General features: G+C 43.4%; 1 protein-coding gene across 1 annotated transcript; it reads right to left on the reverse strand.

The window, feature by feature from the left end:
• Positions 1–201: 201 nt before the first annotated feature.
• Positions 202–27,321, reverse strand: GLIPR2 (GLI pathogenesis related 2). Its single transcript, XM_063326381.1, has 5 exons — positions 26,962–27,321; positions 14,169–14,277; positions 10,675–10,778; positions 2,825–2,902; positions 202–1,820 (listed from the first exon to the last, which is right to left on the reverse strand). The coding sequence occupies exons 1-5, from the start codon at positions 26,972–26,974 to the stop codon at positions 1,660–1,662; spliced, it is 465 nt and encodes a 154-aa protein (XP_063182451.1). The 5' UTR covers positions 26,975–27,321; the 3' UTR covers positions 202–1,659.

Here is a 27,321-nt window from a genome sequence, read left to right on the forward strand (position 1 = left end):
CTTCGGCTCCAAGCCTTAGCTCAATCTTTGTATAAAGGGAGGACAGACGATCTGCTGCACGATTTAGCGTTTCTCTTCTTTCTTTCCTGGACTAGAATACTTGCTGCTTTTATTTGCTCCGTGTTGCAAAAGCAATAATGTTAACATCCTGGAAATAAAATTTGAAGATTCTTCAACAAAGACTCAGGTAACAGCAAAGGCTTGAGTAATTCATATTCAAAAATATTTAATTTTCAGATGTTCATTATCTGTGTTAAATTCTTGGTTACCGCAAAAATATTGTAACGTACAGCATCACAGTGACATATAATCAAGCCGTAACAGTGCAGTTTATTACAACTGTGTATGTAAACAAAAAGAAGTATTTCTGTAATGACACTCTTCATGAACCAAATTCTGGCATACAGAATCTCAGCAGAAGTCAAAAGAAACATTTACCAAGAAAAGAAAACCCCAAATTGAAGCACAGTATATGAACCTGGCCAAAATGGCCCAATCCACATTTCAGAAGAGAAAAAAGTATCCTCAGAATTCTTGCTTGCTTGCTTTTAAAGAAATTCAATCTGAATTTTTTCAAGGCATCAATCCAGCGTGTGAGATATTTTTACTATTATTGAATGATATGCACGAAGAGTAAACATCTCTTAATTACGACCATGTGAATACCTCATACTGTGACATTATTAAAGGAGACAAGAGATGACTTGGGAATGTTATCGTCTGTATAGCATGACACCTGCAGAAGATATTCCTTTGGAAGTAAAAATAAGTTCTTGAGAAACGAAATCCAACGCCCTCCATCAAAGAAACTTTTTTTGTGCATAAATATCTAAGAGAAAAAGTAGTATCTTACTTTCCTGTAACAGAAGTAAACGATTTGATTATAAGACAATGCACATACTGTAAACTGTAAGAGGGGGGTCGAACTTGAAATACACTCATCTCAAAGAGATTTTCAATATTAGCACCTAAAATGTAACGCTGGGATTTAAACAATTTTAGTAACTTTCAGGTCATGCACTAGTTATGGCTTGCTGGACAGATACAATTTTGCCGGCAACATTTTAGTGTTCCGTGAGATCCTCTTAATAAAAGCACACAGGTCTGAATGCCACTACATTTTACACGTGTATCTTTCATACGGGAAGTTTTTGCATATGTTCCACCTGCAGAGAGCAGGCCCCACGGTAGCAGGAGGTATAGATAGAGCAAGGAAGTTGCAGTTATTAAAAAATACTGGAAAACTGGGAGTACGTGATACAATCATAAGCTGGTATCTTCAGTTTACAGAAAGCTATAAATTCGCCTGTTTAAAAAGAGACACCCAACATGTGCTTACTCACATGCTGACACAGAGTTCATGCAAACTATTAAAAAAAAAAACAAAACAAACAAAACAACCTTGTAAATTTTACCCTTCCGAAATGCTGCATATACTTCATCCTCAAATAAACTGAAGCCCCCTCAGAAACAACAGGGACCTAATGTGCAGATTGACTCAAGCAACATGGAATTGCTTCCTCTGTAATGAGAAGTGAACAGCAGTATCGAACAGGAAATTTCAGTGAATCGTACTTCATTTCAAACACTGTTAGGTCCAAATCCAGGTTCACTTGTCATTAAGCAATAAGACTACCTTTATAAGGAAAAAAAAAAAAGTTATTTTCTTGGAGGAAGGACATTTTCTTCATAATAGCCTGGATTTACTACATTTCCAGCTGGATCATATCTAGCCACCACAAACGTAGAGCCGTCACTAGCAGATGCTTTTCCAACTCCCATCTTTTTTGTGTTCTTCCAAACCATTGCTGTGAAGTGACCTGAAGAAAGAGAATTAAACATACGCATTTATTTTAGGTACTAAACCTATAACATTCCCTTTAACACGAGGGCACGGAAAGAAAGAACAATACAAAACTGTTTCTTTCTCTAACAGGAGAACGAGCTAAGGGCATGAAAAGAAAACTAAATCTAGCATTTTGTCTTGAAAAAGCCTGATCTGATCTGGTTCCGCACTACTATTCCCATTTCCATGTCCGTTATCCAAATAAGAACACCTAGTAAGAGAATCATGAAAAAAGTAGTTTGACGAGTATCTAATGTAAAACCTGACAAAGGCATCAGGGTCTTTACTCCCTGCAGTCTGAATAGCAGTTCCGACAGTGGTTATTATTCATTTGCTTTGACCACCTCATACTCCCCCATGTGTCTGCATGTGCAACCGCTCAAAATAACACTGTTTTTGTGGCTGCTCCTGCCTAGTTGTTATAGCCACCTCTGCATTGTGCTGCTCTGACAGTTGTTCCCTCTCTGCACAGACAAACCCCACAGGAGAAAATCATTACTTTCTTCATCTGAAGCAAGCTCAGGCATATCTCTTGCTTGAGCACTATTCAAGGAACAATGTTCTTATGTTCGTTCAGATTGTCAATACGCAGTCAATGGCCTGTGGCTGATCTCCAAATTATATCTGAAGTTACCTCCATGATTAAAGTGATATAACTTGGTAGAGGACACATGTCCATGTAAGCAACAGCACAGTACATTTAGTAAGACACCTATATGATTCCAATTTAGTATTTTCTACAAATTAATCTCCCTTAAAAATAAGTTGCCTTTTAACTTACTCATTTCTCAGTTTCCTTTTACCCTTTTGTCAGTTTCTAATGTAAAAATTTGGGGAAATTCTAATATTTTTTCCCTCTATTTTTTTTTTCCTAAGAAATAAAGGTAGATTATTGAAAAATACCAAAACAAGTTGGCTAGCCAATTTCCGAAAAGAAAAGCTCCATTGTTGAAGAAACGGTGCCTTGTCTGAACTTACCTGTCCCAGAAGAAAACCCTGGGTTTTGAAAGCTGTAATTTTTTATTTCACTGTACCATCTGTCAGCCACATCCTTTCCTGAAAGACAAAAGAAATCTGCTGTGGAATCACGACACAAACACAGAAGCGTAGCTCACTTATAGCCTGGCCGGCCAGATCTTCTGTTAATAGGTGGCAAGAGCTTCTAGAAACAAGGAGAAACAGCCTTTTTACTGAAAAGAGTTTTTGAAGTGTAGGTAACGTGGTAGTATGTGTAATTTACCAAATAGTGTTTTGCAATAGCTGTTGCTACTCAGTTACTAATTAGTCTGATGCTTTTTCTCGAGCGTCTCATGCCATCAATGCCACCAATGAGTTGAGTTCTGCTCGATGCAAGCACAGTCCATGAGTTCCTCCCCTGGAGTGCCAGGGACTGCGTGGCCGGCACGGCCCGGCTCAAAGCCTGGGCAGGCCACCCACGAAACAGCTGTAGAACCGGGCAGAGTTCATCCCCCTCAGGGAAGGTGTCTGCAGCAAGGTGCTCGCCTGGTAGGACGGAGCTGATGAAGAGCGCTATGCTATCACCAACAAACAGATCAGGAAACAGGACCACCCACCAATTCTCGCCTGCGGTTAAAACTTTACGACGAAGTCAGAAAAATCTTTGGACAAGAGAGGCCTGCGTGGCACAGCATTTGGACTGAGATGGGGCAGAAATCCCTGTAGTCCTCAAAGAAATCATCTGGCAATTTAACACATTGAGTTTACATTTTTTTTCTGCCCGCAATCTTCTGTAACTTTCAGTCTGGAAGGTAGTAAAGACACATCTCCTGCACCTTGGATGAGTGCTCCTGTCATTAGGCTTCTACATACAGCTTTCACCAGCTCCTCCCTCTTGGAAGGTGTTTGAAAAAACTTAAGTGAGCCTTGACAGGTTTTCTGAGCAAAAGCGCCCAGGGACCTTTTCTACAGGATGGCCTCCCACCTGTGGATCCAGGTGTACGAAGATATCCCCTTACAGCTCCAAGCAAACCAAAGTAAAATGACACTTCTGAAATCCTCTCGTTTTCCGTGTTCTCATCAGCATTTAATACTCCAAATTTCTGAGTGCATTTATTTTTAGCTGTTCTTACTTAGCATTTGAGCCATTGCGGACGTCCGCTTTGAGGCACTCTAACTCAGGGCACTACAGTCAGGCACCTCAACTACACGTGCCTAGGAGCTGCTGCTGCGTGGAAGTCCTTGTGTCCAGCGCTGGCTCATCTCATCAAAGGCTTTTACTGTCTGTATAAGCTGTATAAGGACTATGACTATGGCCAGTGATGTAGTACTGTATGTCTGTGAGTCTCTAAGGCTGATGTTTGCCAAAGAAATAATGCTTCCTTGTTTTCTGTTGAACAGTTAAGGATAGAAAGGAGAAGATTCTGGTAATCTGCAATGGATTCAGTGGAACAGGCAGCCCAGAGGGCACGAACTCAGACTAGAACTTGCTCTGTACTCAAAAGTCAAATGTTACTTCTTTTCCATTACTGGTTCTGAGGAAATTCTTGTGTCAAACACTGTGGGGGGAGAAGAGGGCAGGTTTTTCCCTGAGCTACATCGATAATGAAATTTCTGCTTAGCATTCCAGGAAGCATAACGCAAGGCCACTTGATTTCATAGCAAGCTGCCAACGCTGTTAAGCCTACCGTCATGAAGAACGCTGGTCCCTGGTGGACTGTTGGCTGCAGATCAGCAATGACTCATGTTTTGCTATTTTGCAGCAAAAAGTCTTAAACTTGCACTGTTCTAGAAGTCAGACACTGCGTTAACGTCTTTAAACTTCAGTTGCTTGTGAGTGCAGTCTGCTGAAAGGATGGCGTGGTTAGCCTGGCAAGCTGGCTGCCAGAGCCGTCACTGAAAAGAAAATATTGGATGAAATGCCATCTCTTGAGAGGTTTGTGAACTGAAAGTACTATGAACTTATCTATGCCACGCTGTTTGTTAGGAATGGTGCTCTCTTTGTAAAGTCAATTTACATTTTCTACATAAAAAGGTAGAAAAACTTCTCTTGCCTCCCAAGGTAAATGTTTCAGGAATAACAATAGGTTCCTTCTTTCCCTGCTCTCCCTGTGCCAAACAACAAACCCTGCAGACTTGTTTCACAGCTCAAGTCTGTAACACAAATAAATACTTGTTCATTTGTTACTCACACTAAAGCTAAAATGAAGACTGAAAGAAGTGCAAAGAGCAATCTTTATGCAATACAAGGGGAAAAGAAAAAGCACAGAGTAAAAAAAACCCCAGCAAATCATCCTCTCCTACCCCAGACTTCAAAGCTATGAATGATTTAGATGTGTTTGTGGCAAGCTGGGTCGCACAGAACGTGACTACAGACATATCAGGCCTTACGAAGCACGTGTATTTTATGTGCTTAAGTGACTACTCTGTGCATTTTACAGATGTAGGACCGCACTCCTACTGCTACCAGCGCTCCATTCCCTTAAGAAGTGTACCTAGGCCCCCTGCGACAAGAACTTAAAATCTCCATAATGGAAATATTGCAGGACACCTGTAAGTTTTGACAAACACAGTATCTCCTCAAAATACTTTTTTTTTTTTTCATTTAAAGAATACCATCCTGTGAAAATTTGGTAATTCTTTAACTCAAGGGAAATGGCAACGGCATCAGGTAATCCCTCAATCCTGTACATGAAAGACAACGAGCATAGTTAGGTAGCACTATCTATGATGCATTAATTCCCAGCCTTCGTGGATGAAAGCTTCCAACTTCTTGCAGCCGGGCAGTGAAAGCCTAGAAGCTGATCGCTGTGCTCCATTTTTCATGTGCAGGGTCAGGTTATCATTATATGGCATTGCTGTCATCCTCCTTGAATTAAAAGAGTCATTGCATCACAGGCTGTGAGAAATTAAAGACTGGCTTTTTCCCAGGAAAAGAGAAGATGACCAAAGGACTAGGTAACTTTTGACAGTCTCTGTCATGAAATCCTGTTAAAGAGATCTCCTGGAAGTGAAGGGAATGAATTATATCTGTCACATGCCGCAGGAGGTGAGGGGAGTCCTACGTGGAAGTTGTTACCACATGAGAAGACAGGTAGGTACCTGGTGATTAAACACGCTCCCTTTCCTCTGAAATACTTTCCTTCTGATTCTTTAGCCTGTGGGGAGCAGTGAAAAATGTGGCGGTGGGACATAAGCCAAACTGGTGTTGGAAGTGACCGCTGATACACCGGGGACTACGGGAAAACTCTGTGACAGCCCAAGCTTCCCAGGGCCTAGAGAAAATGACCCAAAAGGGAACAGCAGAGGGGTCTGCAGAGCACCGAGCCTACCTGCTTTAGCAGCAACTTCCATCCTCAGGCTTGCTGGTTCAGAGAACTGACCACAGTGTTTCCATTTCAAACTATCACAGAAGAAGTGATGCAGTTATATTTAGCATCCATTTCCCTTGCACTGGAATGTTTCATTGAAAACAACTCCCACTCCAAAAAGCTCCCCCAAAACAGGCGTTGGTTATTGTTCAAAATGCATTTCAATCAGAAGAAAAGAACACAGAAATCTCACTCCCACCCCCTTCCTGATTATAGCAGAAATAATAGAAGTTTACTTCTATCAAAAAACACAGATCTGTCCTACAGTCAGCGCTGCAGCTTCTCTTCTGTTGCTCCCCTTGCAGAACCAATTAGTAGATTGCTATTTTTTTTTAGATATCCTTCCTGTTCGCTTTGCTGTAAACCACATTCACAGTTTCAAAACTTTCTCTATGGAAACACAATTCGACTCCACCCTTCTCCTAGCGATAGCTGACTGATGAGCTGCTCGGTTAGACTTATTAGATGTTCATTTTGGAACAGGCTGAATCTTGCTCTAACGAGTTTCTTCAGTACCATGACCCTCTGGAAATATCTATATTGTGCAAAAACTTGGTAAAACAATCCTCGAATTAGTACCCGGGTATAGTTCTGCCCAAGACTAGGTCCAGAATCAGCATAGTGGTTTTATTTTATTTACCCAAGCTAAAAGCTAGTAACGTGCCCGCGCTGACTGTGCCTCCAGCTGACCATCTGAGGTCAGTCCATACACAGGAGTAACAGTCCTGGTGTGAAGTTCTTCCGCTGATACCACTCTCTGAAGGATACAGAGATAAAAAGGGGCCACTGCATGCAAACAGGTGTCAGTACTCTTGCCTGGCCATACCCAGCATCTCATCAGTTGTCCTGTTACCTCATTAAAATCCATTTCTAACTATTCCCCTGGGTGAGGAGCTCTGTTCTGTGTGGATGTGCGTGGGGGGGGTGTGTGAGTGCCAACAACTGGTATCAGACCAAGGGTGGCAGGAACCTGGGTGTCTGCGGTGCCAGCAATGGAGCACCAGCGCGGCTGCGAATGCATGAGGACGAGCAAAGCGCAAGCTGGACTAGCTGGCGAGCAGGTGAAGCGGTCCGGGAGGAGTCGCTACAGGAGCGTATGGGCACTGCAGGGAGAAGGGGAGTCCTGGCTGATGGACAGGGAGCTGTGTGTGCGAGACACGCTGTACCGGCAACTGCAGTGGAAATGCAGCCTCAGGGGTTTGTTCATCCAGGTGCCAGCAATGGGGAGACTGGGATACAGGGGCAGCTACTGGGCAGACTGAGTGTCTGAAACCAGCTGCTGCAGGGATCCACATTGGAATTTTACTTCCATTACTGAAATATACATATAAGATATATTATTTGATGTTATAAAAATATAAATTTTATATGTTTTTTTAAAATCCATTACTGGAAAAAATATTTTTACATGTATATATTATTTTCTTTATATATATATATATATATGTTCCAATAATGGACTTCACTGCGATCGGCCAGAAAGGGGAACAGGATGAGGCCACTGGTGCTGTTCATTTGAATGCCGACTGCAGCTGTCTGTGCTGATCCGTGTGGCCACCTGTATATATATATAAGCATGTACATGCTGTAAATGTGTGTTTGTGCGTGCAAGCCTGGGAGTACACTCTCAGCCTCACTACTGGGGGCACAAAGCTGTGGCAGACCTACCACTGTAGTTGGCTCCCCCTAACATTTAATTTCTCTGGGCCCAGCTTTACTGTTTCTCCTCATACCAAACCATCGTTAAACCTTCAAGTAATCCCACTGAGTAAACTGCTAAAAACATTCTAATAAAATCACACAGGACGTATTTCTGTGCAAGGATGGGCAGCACCGTGGCAATCTACTAGGTACCCCAAACTTCAGAATTTTCCTCAGATGTTATTCTAGCTTTTGTTATCACAACCTTCCTGCCACCAGTCTGAGAGGAAAGAAGGTAGATTTAAATGTGCCTCAGAAATAAAATATCTACCTAGATCACAGTCATACTGATGGTTTTAGGAAGTAATCCTCTACTTCCAGCATTCTTCATGCAAGTCCTTATTTTATTTTACTTTATTTTGTTTAACAGTATTGTATAAGCCTTGTCTTAGATAGCAGGAGATGCATCAAGGCAGGCTCTCATTTGGAGCATGCTCCTCCAGGACTTTGGCAGAGGGTGTCTGGGCCGCTCTGCCCACTCGTCCTGATCTGTAGGCAGACCCGGGTTCCTCCCATAACAGGCGACAAGGTGACAACATCCAGTGAGTTTCTCTTACGAACTCTTTAGAGTTCACAAATTGCAGCGCCCTTACAGGCAACACGGCACATTCTTCATGACCCCACCAGCCGTCCCAACCAGACTTTAATCATCCAGTGCTTGCCTTCAGCCTTCCGCCACATGAGAAATGAGACGAGGCATCCTGAGAAGCCTGACATACTACAGCTGCCAAGGCAGGCTGCGGTCTCTCGCATTAGTGGCAGATGACAGCTCACTTATTTGAACACAAAGAAAAGTCTGCCACGGAGCAGTTCCTGCAGAACTGGAGGGAGGAAACAGCTGTCAACTATTTCTTGGATTACAGGGATAAACATATTTCCAGCCACAGCTTTAGGCTGTGTAACTCCAAAATCCTGAATACAATTCAAGGTATTCTTGTACCAGGAGAGGGGTCAAACCAGAAGGCTCTTATAGTTGAAAGCTTAAATCTTTCTCCGAAACAAGAAATACATCTCCTGGCATTATTACAGAACTCAGTAAGAGCCGAAATAAACAATAGCATCACTTTTTTTAGAGAGAATACAGAGTATGCTGGAGGTTTATTGAGTTTTGCTTTATCTGGGAAAGAAACCGGAAGACACTGCCTGCTTTTGTTAAGCCCTTGAATGGATGCCTTAATACAAATTTCAGCCTCATTGAGCAGGGTACAAATTAACTATCCAAAGAGAACTACATGAGAAAAAGAGGAAGAATGAACTGACTCCACAGAGATGAAGACTAAGGCCAGATGAGAGAATAACTTTCTTTGAAGAACCAGTTTTCTCATTCTGGTACTTTAAATGATCCTGCTACATAGGAAATGTAGAAGTGTTTTACAGAACAAAAGAGGATGTAGCTTAATTTTCTCAGCAAGATATTCAATCCTGTGGATAAAAAAATAGCAACAGAACTGCTCAAATCTGGCAAGTTATGTATGGAAATAGTGCACTGAAGACAACAAACAGGATCCAGAAAGACAGGCATTATATAATTTATGGAAGGATTTGTGTGGTTTGTTTCCAGAGCTCTAAATGGGAAATCTGTGACTTTAACCTCGGGGGAAGGAGCACAGGCGATTAACACAAACAAGAAGGAAGAAGTAAGCTCAGTCAGTGAGTCATAGCCTCTATACAAACTTTGCCATACATCTGTGTTTTCCCATGCTGCTCTGAACCCTTGCCTCAGCCTCTTGCAATGGACAGAATGCCAAATATGAGTAGATCAAATCGTATTTTTCCACCCCAGGTTTCTTTTTCAACATGAAAAAGTACCCATTAGGGACTAGAGTTGGCACTTGCAGAGGAACTGAGGAGCGTCCCCAGGTCTAAAACCCGCTGCCTAAAATTTCCAGCTCCTTCAAACAGGGCCTCCAGCCTGCAGAAATGAGCTTCTGTTTCCCTGAGGCTCCGCTGGAAATTCCAGGGGTAGATAGGAATAAGGAAAGCAAGTGGTCACTTTTAATACATCCCACCTGCTGTCTCAGCAGGCTAAGGCATGAGCCCTGCCCGCCGGAGAAGGCAGGAGGGAAGAGCCTGCTGAACATCGCGCTGACTGAGGGCTCACCGCAGGCCGTCAGCCTGGCCGAAATTCAGCTCCTCGGGCTTCCAAACCAAAGGCTGCCAGTTACGTGGTACATTTACGACCAGAAAATATACGGAGTATTTTTCTCTTCAAAAATGAAGGCATGGAAAAGGGCTCCCTGCTTGCTGGCAGAGCAGGAGAGACTAGACGTCTAACACATTAGCCTCTGTCACTTTGGTGTCCGCCCTCTCTCCCCCTGTTTTTGCCCCCACAAACCGGAACTGCTGCGTAGCATCCAATGGCCATTTTTCCACCTTCCTCACCACAGCTGGCCTGTGGTCAGCCCTGTCTTTGGCTGAGACAAACTGAGGATAAAGGTGATGTACAGGGCACTGACAACTTCCTCCTCTCCACCCGTGGCCATACAAGTATCACTCAAGACAGCTCCACAGCTGGGACATATGAAGCAGCTGAGCTGCCAAGTCCTAGCTCCAAAGGGACAGAGCACAGTACCACAGTCCCTTACCCCCTCCATGCGGGCACGTGCTCCTTGCTCTCAGCACATGTAGATGACTGCAAACCACTATCCTGGCCCCCTGGAGCCTGGGCTGGGCTGTGGTGGATGCATTTTTGAAGCAGAGGTAACACCAGTACTCTTGCAACCAGACGCTCTGAGCACAAAGTACCTGAGACAAGCCATTTATTCAGTGTCTGTGAGACAACAAGAGAAGAAAGCTTACCTGGTTGGTCATAGGATGCCCATGCAAGGTTTTCTCCACATTTTCCATTAGCAGACTCGGAGCTGTGTTTGAGGACCCTCGTGGTAGCCAGTTCTTCTGCATACCTAGCAAAAGAATCCACACATTGAGTCACGGACCACAGCCACAGCGAGCAGAGAGGAAGAGGAGCAGGAGGAAAAGGAGGAGATGCAAGCAAGAAATTTTGCTGGAAGATGACAGCTTGAGCCAAGTTACTCAGCTGCAAAGCCCTGAAGCCAGGGATGCTTTGCGCTTACATAGGTCTAGGAGTTAGGCAAAGGGAAGGCCTAGAGGTCATTTTCCGTGTCTTTCATGAGCACATGTGTCACTGTTAAGAAGGACCTAGAAGAAATCAAAGGGCAGATTTCCCCTCACCATGTTCTGCCCAGCACCTGGAAATCCACCGGCCATCCTCAACTGCAGCTGCTGGGGAAAAGGGAAGTACCTGCAGCAATTGCTACAGGTGTCACCTCCCAACATTTCTAGGCCCCCCATGGGAGTAACTTAAATGTTCTTAATGAGATGAAAAAAAGACAGAAGCAGTCAAAGCAAGTGAAAAAACCCCACATTTACAAACGTTAAAAAAAGTCAAATGCAAAACAAGAGCAATGTGCCAGGCAACAGTATGGAGAAGGGGACCACTTGGAAAATCTGAGGCAACAACTGTGTACACCAACATAGGGATAAGCAGCACTGTTTCTATAGAAGCTGACATGTGTGAGAGCGTGGGATGTATTGTCTTACAACAATAGGGTTAAGAAGAACATCATGAGTAAAACAATAATTCTCTTTATTCAACATTGGAAAGGCTTCAGTAAAGAGTGAAATTGGAAAGACCATTTGTTACTTCTCAAGGCACAAGAAATAGGAGGCAACGCACAGAATCATCAGGTCATAGATTTAGAAGTCAAGTAAGACACAGCACTTTTTCCACGCTGTGCAGCAGAAGTCATTGCCATAGGACGATGCAGACATGAAAGCACATATGGGTTTGAAAAAGAGCTAGACAAATTTACAGCGGGAATCTTCAGGGCTTATTAAACAACAGCAACAAAAAAAATGAGGATTCAACCTACTGCTTAGGAAAACCATACTTTCAGGAGAAATCTGTGATTTCCAGGAAAAGATAATGGGGGAAGGATCACCACATTTGTTTTGTCCTCCTATTCTTTCCCTAATCGTGAATTACTGGCATCTGCCAGAGACAGGAAATTTGTCCAGCTGAACATTTTGGCCCAAACTAGTACTTCAGTCATTAGGTTCTCATTTCCTTCTGTCCTAATCCTCCCACCAACACAACAACAAAAAAAGTATTTAGCTACGTCCGTTAACCTAGAAATAATGAAAACTTGTCAGCTGTCAGCCTGCTAGATCCTGAACTAGAGGATCTCTAGATGCTCCTTCATGCCCTTTATCACTACAGTCCTGTAATTTTTCTCTCCAAGGATTCCCACATCCCAAGCAAGAGGCAAGACTAGAACAAAATACACGCTGCACATGGGCAAAGTTGCCAAGGATTTGAGACAAAGGGTGATTAATTCGCTCTAGCTTAGGCAGTTGAAAGCATGAGATTTGCATCTGAGATCATCACCCTATGCTTCATTTCAGTCAGAGATAAACAGACACCTGCTGAGGGTGACTCATCTCATGCTAAAGCAGGGATCCATAGTCAGTTCATCTAACCTGTCACAATTATTGGAACTGAAAATAGTAGGAAACAGACCGTTTTCAACACAGATAGAGAAGCACAGAAAAGTACCCAGAGATACACCAAATATATACCAACAAAGATATCAGATATAGCTGAAGAAATGGCGAACTACTTCTTTGAATTTAAGATTATGCAAAATCTGTCTTGACAAATATGAGATTTCTTATATTTCATGTCTTTCGTTCAAATCAAACCATTTCTGCTTTTTGCTATCGACCAGTTTCACCAGTTTCTGAACATTTGTCTTTTAATTCTTCCAAGTTACAGACCGCAACCAAACAAAGGTTTCCCCATCACTGTAGGGAAAGTCAGCTGAGACCAGAGAGGACTGTAAGGAATTCCAGAATGATCTAAAAATATCCAGCAAGGGCAATAGCACACTTAGAGATAAATATGGAGCAATGCATATTTGACAGAATAATCTAAACTATTCATACAAGTTGACTTGTTCAAACCAACTGTAGCACTTTGGAGACGCGACAAGTGTTATTGGCAAGTCAGTGAAATGTATTCCTCGTTGTGAGGCATCACGTAAAACAGAAACAGAACAACCATTTGAAGAAGGGAAGGAAAACCCCAGCAGATTACAAAGGTATGTGGATGAATCACTGGCATTCCATCTCTTAGAAATACTGTATCCAGTTATCATTGTGTCTCAAGAAAAAAGAATGTGAAAAAATAAAGACAGAATCAGATTTTGCTTGCTGCCAGAGGGCACGTCCACATGCCACATACATGGTGTGTTGTACAGCACAACATCTGGTGGAGACCTCTGGTCCGCAGTGCAGGACCTGTTGCATCTGTGTGACAGCACAGTACCGTGCTGGGACAGTAAATCAGGTTCTGGAAAGGCTACAGCCTCTCTGGCTCCCAGCCAGCTGGCATGGAGAAGTCTGCATCGTTATGGTGGAGAGCCTAAGGGAAGATGAGGTCTCAGGGATCAAACTGGCCACTATTTAGCTATGATGGAAAGACACTTATTTTCTGCAGAGTTTAACCAGCTTTTACTCCTTCAGGTATCTCCTTTGTACTGTGAGGATCAGCCTGAAAAAAATGAAGATTTTCAAATCTACTTTGAAAAAGGTTTCTGTAAAGGGAAAGGAAATAATCTGGTTGTCACGTCTACAGCAAAGAGGACTCAAATTTCTGGAAGGAAGACTTAAATCCATCCAGGAAGGCGGATCCACTGTACATTAGACTGACAAGAAGTTGTGCAGTCTTCAGCAAGGGAGAAGAGGTAAGATATGTCCCTCCTAACAGACTAGAAAACAACGTATACTCATTTCGCTTTTGGGGCAGGGAGAGAGACAATTTGATCTGAGATTACTTCCTTCTGATTCCATTGATCTTAGACCAGTCATCACTTCCTACCGTGAAAAAGATTATTTTCTCCGCTATTTCAGCGGCAGTGGGTATTCTCCTGCAGATGGCAACCCATCATCTGACAGAGGTGGTGGTGAAGCAAGTTTTAGGCAACTGTCCTCTGCAGAGGAGACACACCAGTGTAGACAGATGCAGCCCACGTCTGGAAAAGGGTGCAAGAAAGATTTATATAGTTGTAACCATGGAACCAGCTGGCGCTATGTGATGGAGAAAGAAGGGATGAAAAGAGCTGGGTAGGGAGACAAATGGAGTTCACCCATCCAGCAAGTCTTCATTGAATATCAGCACGTCAAAAGGCAAGTATTTTTGCAGTATGCACAGTCAAACCTAGTAGATAAAAGTGTCACAAATCTCATTAGAGAAAAGAAAGGACTGAACTCACTGTTGGGCTCCTCTGTTTAACTTCTTGCAGAGTTTTAATGGGGGAACTCCGTGTTTCTTCCTGTAGTCATTGTGTGCTTTCAAGACTTCTTCAGCAAATTGTTTGGAAGCTGAAATCACATCAAAAAAATTGGAAAGGTCTGTCAAATACAGACATCAGTGAAGATGGAAAAAGCATACCCTGTAGCTAAGATGCTGGTGCAGGCTGGACTGAAGAACAGAAGCATACAACCCTCATTACCTGGGAGGAGGACAAAATGAACCGTTAATGCTGTCCATCCAGGAACTAACTCTAAGAGACACTCCCAGTGGGATGGTACAGACTCACTAAAGGTTGAAGAAAAATGTGAACCTTATTCCTTTCTTCAACAGCAAGGTGATTTAAGGTTAGTCTGACTGACTTTCATTTTGGGATTTCAGCGCGCTGCATCACCATTGCAAAGTCTCAGAGTAGGCAACAAATAGGTCCTTTGAGGAGGTGCACTAAAAATGCAAATTACTGTCACTGGTAAATATTTGAATTGCAATGCTACTGCAAAGCTTTAAAAGAGCTCATGTTTGTACCCTGGTAAACTTGGGACTTTCAGCAGTGCAAGGCAGAGGACGAACAACAAGTCACAGTACAATTCACTTTGATGGCAATTTCATGTTACCTCCTTTTATGACTTTGCTGATTTTTCCCAAGATTCAGAGGAAAGAAAAATATTCTCTGTCATGGGTCACCCTGTGGAATTTGCTGCTTTAAGAGAAATTTGGAACCTGAAACAGGGTATTGGGACACTTAGAGAAGTACGGATAGCATCTTCAAAACAGAAAGACAGTTTTCACTTTCTCTGTCTTGATGAAGCTTCTGAACAGACCAAGACATTTTTGAGTATTTACTCTGCTTTTACTGTGACAGAGGTTTCTGCATTTATTAATGATTCATCAGCTTTATTTCTGAATATCGCAATTAGCACGACTACCATCATTTTCCTTGTAAGACACTTTTGAAGCCCAGACAGACCTCATGATTAGAAAGCGTTTCCTGTTCTTAACTTTAGATTTCTCAGCTTCCTCTCACTACTCGATCCTAACAACTATAATCAATCATTCTCTCCTTTATTAGTGTGTACACTATTCCGCTGTTTGTCATGACGCATTTTCCCACAGTAGAGCTGTCAGTTTGCACATACCGCTCTCGTAACTTTTTCCTAAGGTGATTACCCAACCCATGCTCATGCTTTAAGCTGTTCTCAGAGTTCTCTCCAGTTTCCCCAACAGCTTTAGGATAATACGGCAGCCTAAGGTAATCTCAATATCCAATGCACATTACTGTTTCATGCAGTAGCTTAAACCTTTTGAGCACGGTCTGTAGTTAGGCTGCCCTTTTCCAGACCAGAGCGTCATTGTGGACATATATCTAATATATTCTCCATCAACACGCTTTCAGGCTACATTTTTTTGGTATAAAATTATTGGCGTGAGATGGCTAAGAATTCATCAACATCACTGTTGAGCGAGATGAGATCTGCCCACCACTTTCCTCCTCTTAGGTTTTCCTTCAGTTTTGTGTGTCACAAATTGCGTATCTTCAAACAAAACAGGCACCTCCACTCTGGTGTTTATACACCCACGCACCCTTTTGCTAACAAACCTGTCCCATTCCTCTTATTACCGTTGCTCACAGCTCACTGATTCTATTAGGCCAGAGTCCTAAACCTCTCATTTGCTCCATCATGCGGCGTCATGACCTATTTCTAAGGCATCTGTCATAAATTACTGAGGAAAGCAAGCCTATGGCCAGCTCACTTAACTTCACTGATGCAGGGGTCCATGCTTCCAGCAGGGAAATTTTAAGACAGCCTGAAAATCAAAGAAGTTGAAATGCACAGCTTTGGAAGTTGCATCACGTACTCCAGGCTGCATTTTTCTGCACAAGACCATCTTAAAGCTTGTGGCTGTTATCACCTAGACTTAATATCTCATCCACTCAGCATTAATTACTAGACAAACAACCTGACCTGGAAGTGTGAGGGTTTCTATTCAAATTATTTACTGTCAATGACAATAACAAATTCAAATTCTAAAAAAAAATAAAATAAAGTCGACTGAAACACAGGCTTTGTCAATTGTCAGTCCATCCATTAACAAAAGTATTGCACAATCCAGTTCTGTACTAATACTCTGACTTACGAAGACCGACAAGGCATGGACAAAACTGAGTTTCTTTTAGCCACAGCAGGCACCGCTATGCTGTCCCTGGAGAACCTCCGTCCTCAAAGGTGGCTGCTATAGAAACACTTATCTACCGTGACTCAAGCTCATGTGCTAACCGCCCCCCTCCGCACGGCTTCTCCTGTGCGTGCTGATGTGTGGAGAGGGACGCCCAACTGCCAAATGTATTTCAGATTTGTTTTGGAAGACATGTTAAGTTTTTCCATTTTCCCAATGTTCCATACGCTGAGAAGCCAGACATTAAAAGTGAGAGTTAACGGGAGTTTTCAGGCTCCCACCCAAATGGGAACAGCTTCCCAAAGAGCTCTGGAGACGTACTTTTTTCCCTTCATGTAATCTGCTTAAGCTGCTAGAAAAAATTATTTCCTGCTGCCAGGAAGTTAGTTTTGGCCATGAATCATTACACAGCTTTATAAGTAAAACAATTAAAGGTATTAGATACAGCTGCTTGCTTCTCATTATTCAATTATTTACCTCTATTTTGGATTCTTCTGGAACATTGGCTAAGATAATGACAGCACATGACAATGAATTTCCAGGCTATGATATGGTACAGAGCACACCTTACAGTTGTTATGTTTTTGGAGTTACAGTTTCATTGATCAACTTTGTGTGACCATGGAAAAGTAAGCAGAGATATCTAGGTTGCCTTATCCCATCAGATTTGTTTTTATGAGTATTCTATTTCTCCATTTTCTTACTGTCTCTAAACAGTGCCAATCTCTTCTTTGAACCCTGTCTTCTCCTGCTCTGTTCTTCCCTTAGTTTGGACATCAAAACAGAAGCAAGTTATCTGAACGTGCTTTCCACAATACTAGCTGCTCTGCATGATCTTTGCAGCTGTCTACTGGACCTACTTTGCTGCTCTTGCAGAGCTGCGAGATGATGTGCAGAAAGAGTAACAGTAAAATATTTCACAAAAAACCAAACATGAAACCTCTCCACCTAATACCTACAAAACAGAAACGCTGTGGGCAGCCCTTATGTCACCATTCAGGACGCACAACGTTAGACCAGGCATGCACTTGACTAGCAAAAGAGGCATGTTTTTTTGTGACTAAGTGTTCACCCCAGTGATTCAAGGAAGAGCACAATATCAGTTTCTAGAAGTATCATTGTCTTCTCAGTGCTCTCCGTCCTATTGCTTATGGATTAATCTGCACTGGCAATTTTGTACTTTCCATACATACTAATTATTTCTATTTAGCCTTCAGATAATTAACATATAACACAAACAACAAGAAATGGACCTCATGTAGAATCCTACACAGAAGCATACCATTATGTTTGTCTCAATCCCTCTTTGAACCATGACACAGGCCTCAACTCTTCGCTCAACGTGTGCATTACAGGTAAGTGGAGATAATGACCACAACTTGCAATTCTGCCCCAAAATAAATAATTCGAAATATGCTCATGTAATGGCTAGAGCAATATAGCTGAAGAAAGCTACAAAATACACTTCAGAGGACCCACCCTTCTGGAAAGGGGTAAACACAAAAAACTGATACCAACAGTCACCAATGTGACTCATATTACCCGGGACACTGCATGTTACCTCCACACTCGTTCCTGCCCAGAACAGAGAGAGGAACATTAGACACCCAGGCAGAAAGAAGCCAAGCACCAGGATAAATGGAGAGGACACAAAGGCAGAGTGGACAGAAATCACATAAAAAGGTAACTGGCTAGCCATTTAAAGAAATCCCTTCAGTCTCCTTTGACTCTGCAAAATTGCTTTACCCTACTGTGATAGCAGCAACGGAGGGTGGAATGAGAACGCAGGAAATCCAACTTTTAATATGCCCAACAGCTTTGTGAAAAAATCCACTGAAGGCTTTAGGGAACTGCAAAGAAATGATATCAAGAAGACCTTTGTTACTATCTGAGGTAACTGAAGATACCTCTATTTCGACAAACGTCTCAAAATATATTAACAGATTGGAAAGAAACAAAATTCTTGAATAAAAGACATTCCGGGTTCTAATGACAACATTTTCATGCAGACCTTTCTAAGAGACCCGACATATTTATTATTAACAATTTTTGTTAATAATCTTTATCCTCACTTGAATTGTAATACCCTGGAAACTAGCCCCAGCTGAATCTTTCACACTCTGAGAATAATGTTCCTTCAACGGAGAAGTGACGGGCACTTAACTGATATGAGAAATGTTAAGAAGGTAGTTATGCCTCTACTGCATTTTGCCTCTGCACTTCCGTTTGAAGACACAAACGCTCCAGGATGGACTTATATTGGGCGGCTGCTGCGGTGCCACAGAGAGTGAATACTCCATGTTTCTTTCACCATGTATTTGACAGTAACATCTTCAAAGACCGGCCATTAATGCTATTCCTAAATACGTCATTTGAGAGGATGGATCTGACACTCCAATTCATTAATCACTTCCGGCCGTAAAAACTGACTTCCTCCAGTGCGAAACTCCCCTGTACTCTTTAACAAAACTGTCTGATTGCTTGGAAACATATAGAAGAAATGAAATCTTGTACACATCCTGGACAGAAGGAAAGATGAAAAGCCTCATAAAGCCTCATATCCTGTGTGGGGTTTAGTTTTCTTCTTTTGCAGCAGCTTTGAACTAAGAATTCAATAAAAGGGCAGCATCTCCATCCCATACAATGATGGTAGACTATTTCCCTTCCAGTTTGAATTATCCTATGACCTTACTAAAAGCTAGAAGAGAAAGTATTGCTTAAAGGCACGAAAGAAATTGTGGGTTATAATTAGACATGAGTTTGAATTAGACACGAGTAGTTTCCTGGAACTTTCTTGTGCTTATCAGGCTGCTCAAAATAGCTTTCCCTTCAGCTCAGGAGATTCCCCTTCAGGGAGGAGATTCTCTGTTCAGTTTTGCCTGAACTTTTCTTACACACCTGCTTATCGCTGGGGCGAGCTTCAGGACAACACAAAGATGTTTGAGGTAATTGAATCTGATGGACAAACTTCTCACTCATTATCTGGGTTTCCTCTACAGCAAGCTGGCAACTTAATAACCTTGCATTACCTGTGCCATATGACGTAACACACTGTTTTCCCCCATACCCCATTTGAGGCCTATTGCCTGAGAATATGAAGCTGCCGGTGTAATAATGTTTCAATGACATTAGTCATGTCACTATTTGATTGCAAATCCTATTCTTGCTGTAATAGACAGTGTTGATTACTTCCTCACTTAAGGCCTTTTATAAACTGTTAGGCAATTGACTGCCCTGATTAAAAAGGAACACCTGGTAAACTGGAAACTGCACAGCTCTGAGAGGCAGCAGAGCCGTCTGTGATATAAGCATTTTTAAAAAAAGCAACGCTAATCAGCAGTCTTGAGCACTGACAGAACCAAGATGTCACTTTCCTTGAGGGCAGGGGTGGGGGAGAAGTCCTTTGCTTGCAGCTCCTCTCTCCTCCAAACAATCAGACGAACAAGCCTGTCAACAAGTAGTCACTATCATGGAATGGTCATCCTGCACAGGGTTGGAACCAACTGCTCATCATATCTAGAGAAGCCAATGTTGGCTTTGTGGGAGAGGCAATCAAAAGTATTATTTTTATGACTGTTCTGCCATGGTGGACAACTAAATACTGTAATCGTGCCACACACCCACACAGGCAACCCTGGCAGACAGTTAACGTGTAAGATGTTAACCCTTTTAAAAAGGCTAAGGAGGCCCTCTCATTAGCAAGGCCTTGTATTCTTAAATCTAATTACCACACGATTCCTAGAGTACATACACTTCAAAATACAAAGCCCCATGCAACCTCCAGGTGTTAGAACTGACCACACTATGCAGGAGGAGAAAGCAAAACAATCTTCTCCATTTCTTCTCTTCCTCCCTCCCCAACATCATACCTGCTTAGAGTTTCTAATTACAGTAATTTACGAAGAAAATAAGGTGCAATTGTATTCACTAATGAGCAACAGCAGAAATCAGAACTTCCCTACTACCAAATCTGAACTTCAGCCATTAGGTTGTGATTGCACCTTATAACAATGTTTGCATGACAGCAGCAATACTCTTCAGCAAGTAACAACTCTTTAAGCCCTCTGTAAGTTATTTGCATGTCGAAGTTGAGTAATTTTTGCTGGTCACTTATTCATATTTTGGACGATGCACATTCTTGTGCTTTGTGGATGGGCAGCAATAGAGAGAATCTTGTTGGTACCCAGTGCCAAGTTCATTTTACATAGCGCTGTCTGGTGCTAATCAAAGACTTGCAAACTGAAGAATTTTGCAAAGAAGAAGAAATGAAAAAAGTAAGAACCATCCCCCTTCTTCTGAGATATGCTCCACCATTTTATACCTCTACCATTTATGTTCTACCATTGCTTGGGGTATTCATACCTGAACTAGTTTTCAACTCATTAGCTCCAATACCCTCCCACCTTGCTTTTCTGCCAAGAACGTCCAAGCTAGCTGGGGCAATGCTCAAAGTATGTTTATTTATGCACCTCCCTGAGTCTTGGAAATACGGCCATGCACATTTCTTCTGATCACCGATGTGTAAACTCACCTATCCAGTAGCCCAGACCAAGCAGGGAGACACAGGAAGTTTTCTTTACCCACGTTACACAATCTCATTCTCATCCCCCTGCGCAACAGGCTAAACCCCAGTTTTCATAACTCAAAATCTTGAAAAACATGTTCTCTATTTCATAGAACCACAGAATGGTTTGGGTTGAAGGGACCTTCAAAGGTCATCCAGTCCAACCATCCTGCAACGAGCAAGGACATCTTCAACTAGATCAGGTTGCTCAGAGCCCCGTCCAACCTGACCCTGAATGTTTCCAGGGATGGGGCATCTACAGCCTCTCTGGGCAACCTGTGCCAGTGTCTCACCACCCTCATTGTAAAAAATTTCTTCCTTATATCCAGTCTGAAAATAATATATTTAAAGGATTGAACAGGCACATTGCCCCTACACCAGCCCCTGGAAGGTAAAATTCCACCTAATCCCTGAAATCTTTAAACCTCTTGATTTCAATGTTCCTTCTGCAGCTCCTGTTGCTTACACACCAGCTCAGTGCTTGGGACCAAAAGAAAAAAGAGAGATTGAAGTATATGCAAGGAATTTACATGCATGCCCACACCCAGTGACTGCAGTTCCTTTGCATTTCTCCAGAAAGCCAGTGCCACACCTACAACATATGTCATGGACATCCCCTCCTGTGACCTGCCATGGGGGCAGTTGAGGGGAATATACTCCTCACAGTCATAAATCCTCATACAGCAGAGCTGTAGAAGCTATAGAAGAACTATCGAAGTCTGCACACCAGAAAACACTTTTTTTCATTGTCAGGGTGACAGAGCACGGGCACGGGTTGCCCAGAGAGGTTGTGGAGTCTCCATCCTTGGAGATATTCAGCAGCCATCTGGACACGGTCCTGGGCAACCAGCTCTAGGTGGCCCTGCCTGGGCAGGCCTGTTGGACCAGATGACCTCCAGAGATCCCTTCCCACCTCAACCAGTCTGTGATTCTAAGCTGAGGTCTGTTTGAGTAATAGGTCTTCATAAGGGAAAATTCAAGAACAGGTCATACGCTACCACAGTTCATGCCAAATCACCTATTGAGGATCACTTGTTAAGTGCCCAACACATGCCAATGGCCCACAGAATTTACAAGTGTGATAAACACACACATAGGGTACAGTGAAGCATGTATTCAGTAACTTAACATCTGCCTGTCATAAACCATCATCAGAGCTGTCTCATGGGAAACAGTCCCCCCGTCCCTTGTATTTACATTTACAACAGGGCATGGAGACCTCAGCAACACATGCGACCCCATTTCAGCTTTGTGACACCCAGGTGTATATGAGGGGCCAGCCCTCACAGTCGTCGTTAGAAGGCGGCTCCCAAACACTGCACCTACAATGGTAGCACGGCAAAGGTTCAGAAGGAGGGTTAACTTACCATTTCATGCAGCGCTGCAATGATCACGCTTAAAGCTGAGACCACATGATTTCTGTTCAAAGTGGAGATTCACTCAAGTAACTCAGTTCAGTCAACATTAAATGATAATACATAATGTTTGTGGTGGCCTTAAACAGGCCCATATTTTCTTCCTCCACAGCACCCCAGACTATCACCCCCTCATGCCTGCTTGCACAGGAGACAGTTCTGGACCAGAGCTGTTGGCCACCCACTTGGCCTCACCTCACCCCCCTCTGCAGGGCCACCCAGCCCAGCTCTGGCAGAGCTGCTGTTCAGACCTTCAAGGACCAGGCAGAACTTGGTTACATCTGCCTGTAAAAACATAACCTAGATATGCTCCAGCTAATCTTTCGGAGAACAACGTGGCCTCTACCAAAACAGCGATCTGAAAAAGCCTTCTGGTCCGTTGAGATATGTAATAAACAACAAAGCAGTTAGAATCAAGAGACTCATTTTCTCATACTTTTTGTTCTTGCAACTAAGGCAAATTCGAATCTAGACAAGACAAATACCATCAGCTGCACTGATAGAAAACTAAGGGTTTGAATGTTTTCACTGGATTCCAGTAATAAAAGCTTTCTTCCTGCCTAATTTTTTTTTTTTTTGCCAAAGATTTCTTGGAAGATTCAGAAAGGAGAACTGACGGTTTTTGATGTGCAGCTCTATGGCATGGGAAGTTTGGTAGGCATCTCGGTTACTAAAGACCATCACATTCTGTCTTATTCTTTGTGAGCTCTTCATACTTGTTTTGGTATTTATCTGCCTTGTGCATGAGGAGCTAAGGCTACTAATCTCACAGTCAACGGGAGTAACCACGGTCGCACAGGGTGGCTGCTGCATTCTCCTCCTCTCCCCCGCCGAAGCCCTGATGGTTCAATAGCCAGGTCAAAATTGGTTCCAGAATACTGTTTGCCAAAGCCTGATGACGTCCCGCCAGATTTTCTCTATTTGACATTTATTGAACTTAAACCAAGTAATCTGTGTTTTCTACACACAAAAACTGGATTAATGTGATGTTTCAAAGGTCCTTTTCCCACCACACCTCCAGTTCAGTTCTGGTGTAAAGAGAAACACCCAATAACTTGTATTAATGATGGGTTCTGCAAATGCCCTGCTGTTACCAAACACGAATGCTCGGTTGCTTGCAGTTTAGGCTAATTAATTTCCTCTCTCCCCACCAGTCCTGTAAAACCAGCCAGCATGAAATGCAATGTCATTTTGGCATCTTGCGAATATCACATTTTTCAGAAAGCAAACAGGTCACTTCTCTAGGATGCTTGTACTTTTGTTACAACCTGCTACGGCTGTCTCCTACCAAGATGCTAACGTGCAAGTTTGCACTTCAGATCAGCTGAAGATGTAGCTTGCTCCACGGAAAACACGACAGTCCTTTTTACTGCCCAAAGGTGCATCTTAAGAGTTAAAACCAGCACATGCTTCTAAGGAAGATTAAGAACAACACGGAAAACTGCACCAAGTTTGGTTTCTGTCTCTTTTCTTTTTGCCAAAGCCCCTTCTCGGTCCTTATTTTTGTACTGACTCAACAAGCAGCACAGTGGGTAACTCCCAGCTCTTTCTCTGGAGTCCCACCCACATTTGCAGAAGGGGGAAAAAAGAAAATAAAAGAAAACCAAACACTGTAAAAAGATAACCAATATTTACTGAGCCCGTCCTTGTCTTTGCCTGATAGCATCTGTCTGTACCCAGTAGCCAGAAGTCACAGGGCGATTCCTCTGCCGTCACCTCTGCCTATTTTTTAGGGAGTGAGCGAGGCGAGCTCCCATCCCCCACCCAGCAGGGCCGGAGGGGAAGCGGAAGAAATGAGACTTTTAGCAGCCTTTTTCTGCCACCATCCCAGCCTTTTCGGAGACACCCACCCTGCAGCAGAAACTCCCAGTGCTCCAGAGCGGAGGAGTGGAGCTGGCAGCCAGCTGCTTCCCGGAGCATCGCCGGCAGCTGCTGGAATATGGATATCCCCTCTGGGGCGAGGGCTGTCCGCAGGACCCCGGCCTCCGGCCGCCCGCAGCTGCGGGGTGTCAGAGCCCAGCCGACAACGGCAGGCTGAGCAACAGGGCAACAAAGAGCGGCCAGCTCACCCTCCCCTCATTTCCTGCAGAAAATACTCACCCCAGTCTTCTCGGGGCGGGGGAGCCTGCACCACCCGCTCATCCAAATGCTGTCCGAAAAGAGAAGACCAGGGGGAGGGCAGAGGGGGTCCCCATGTTTGGCTTAAGTATTTACAGATGTTACGGCCATGGGAGGCGTTTTTCTAAACCCGACGAGGGAGTTTCAGTTTGAACTTGGTTTCAGCAGCCTGCAGCTTCCAAGGAAGAAAGCTGCGTCAGAGGTACCGATGTCTTCCGACACTCGGCTCCATTCAATGAAGCAAAAGCCATGCAAAGTCTCTAGCTCTGATACTTGCAACAAACATTGCTTCAAATATAATCCAACAGCGAGTAACAACACATTACTAGGGAACTTTTGTTAAAGAACTGAGATTTTCAGCAGCAGAATTTCTTTGCCTGAGGGTACTTAAGCCTCAAGATAAATTTACCGAAGACAAAAAGCTAAAGAAATTGCTCTGAAGAAATTTCTTGTAAAATAGGGGCCCCGCTTTACATAAATTAGAGCATGCTTAAATTTATGCCTCCACGTAATCTCTGCCTTAACCTTTCTGCCCCAGGAGAGGAGTGAGCACTCTGTTTTGAGGTCAGACAGATCCCAACCTGTTACGTTTCCATACATCCCAGTAGAGAGAAAAACCTGCCTGCATCATGTCCTCAAGAGTACTACAGCAGGAACATGAGGCATTTTACACAAAACACAGAGGAAGCGGTACTCCGTAAAATAGCTGCTCTCGCCCATTCAAAGGCAAACCACACTGAGTGATGTCAGACAGGAATTTAAAGACTTCAGTGCACTGGAAAGGGCAGATGGGATTTAGTCAATAAACCAATTGTCAGGACAGGATCTCAGTTTTACGATTCATCTAAAAATACTGCGCGCAGCTCAAAGACAGTAACCTGGACCCACTCTACCATTGATTTGAAAAGCATGACACAAGTCACAAAACATTTTTAAACTGTACTTAGATCTCAAGCTCTGTTTGTATAACCGCTTAGGGATGCAAACATTACCCAAGCCTTGGCAAAAGGAGTTTCTGGTCTGTCATTGCTCCTAAGCGTGGAACAACCAACTAATGTGCAGTGATAAATATGCAGGAAATAACAAAGACAGTAATTGCCTTATGACTGTATTAGCAATCTGCAAACAGAAACTGTGCGCGTATTAAAACAAGAGGAGATTTCATCATTTTGGGACTGGGGGTGCACACTGGATTTCTCTCTATTTCTTTTGCCCAATTGGCTTTGCTAATGTAACGTGCAGCTGCTACACTTACCGGGTATTTGTACTTTTTATGCTACTAGCAAGGAAGTGCTGAACTTGACACTTCTGAGCAACTACAGTTGTTAAAATTGCTGTAAGGTTATTTACTAAACCCCAATCCACTTGAAAACACAGGCAGCTTCCAGGACGTGGGGCCAAACCCACCCACTGGCAGCTATCTGGTGCTTCGCCTGGACTGGGTGTCACACCAGTAAGCCCTTTACGGTCACATTTGCAGACAGCTCTGATCTCATCTAGGATGCTGACCTTTAAAAAAAGAAAAAGGAAAAAAACCTCAACACACCCGTGCTGAGGCCCATTAAAGTGTTACCCGCACAAAGATTTTCCTCAAGTTTCTCTGGAAGAGGCCTATGGTTTTGAGTGAATCAAGTACTAGGGTTTGCTGAGCGTGTCCTATACGTGCTGTTTACACACAGGACAGACAGAAAATATGCCGCCAGGCTCTGATTTGTCACAGAAATAGCGTCCTAACCACAAGAACAAAAATAAACCCCCCGGTTTCCCAGCCGTTTCAGAAGATCGGCACAGATTTTCGCTCATGGCTCTAACAGGACAAAGATGCAGAAAGCCCTGGGCACGAGCTCGCTCTTCTTAAGGTCTCCGGCTCCTTGGCAGCTTCAGAGGAGTCTCCGCCAGCCAAGGCTCTCAGAGCAGGGCACGCAGACGGCCGGCGGCCGTGGGGAAACGACCAGCAATGGAGCCAGTGGCAGGGAAAGGCTCCACAAATATCCGCACAGCTGGGGAGAAACTTAGGAGCTGAGCAAGGCTATCTATCCTCAGTTAAACGGTAACCAAATCTTAAATGTAAAGCTTCCCGACAGGAGGGGTGACAAAAACCATCCTCCCCACCCCCCCCCCCGCCTCAAAGCATCCTGCTGCCTATCTGAAAGGCAAGTAACTTTTGTCAGACAGCTAGACACAAGATAATTTTAAAGCTACAGGGCTTATAATTATTTCATACTATCAGTTACATGTAAGCTGTATACAAAATACAACTACCTCTGCATCATGCAGGTTAGGATGGGGGGGGTGTCGGTTTTTTTGCTCTTTTAACCTAACTCTGTGTCGGAGAGAAAGCTCCTCCCCGGCCGTACCATGCACAAATGAAAGCAGCTTTCCCCGCAGAAAGCCACGAACGCTTTAGCAATGCTTTCCGAGCACAGAACCGGGCACGGATATTGCAAGAATACACAGCCAACTGCACGAAGGCATTCGCTCACCTGATTTTCCCATGATCAAGTGGTGTTGGGTGGTTTGTTTTTTTTTTTTTTATTTTAATTTCACCTGATGCCTCCTCTCTTCACTGAGTTTCGCTGCTAAGTGCCGGGGTCGAAGCGTTGGCAATTTCAGAGCAACTTCTTCAGTCGCCGGCGACCGCTGCTGGAGAAAACTCAGCAGCATGAACCCGTTACCGCCCCTTCTTCAGAACTGGAGTAAGCCTGCCCATGCCTTATAAGGCATAGGGACACCGCTCTTTTTTTCTTAAAAAGATCCTGTTTAGGGTCAGGAGCTATTTATCCTCCACAGTAACCAAGCAGCTCCAAAACACCATATGGTTTCACATACCGATTTAGCTTAGT

Source organism: Chroicocephalus ridibundus, chromosome 2 (assembly GCF_963924245.1).
Source record: "Chroicocephalus ridibundus chromosome 2, bChrRid1.1, whole genome shotgun sequence".
In the NCBI taxonomy this organism is placed as follows: Eukaryota; Metazoa; Chordata; class Aves; order Charadriiformes; family Laridae; genus Chroicocephalus; species Chroicocephalus ridibundus.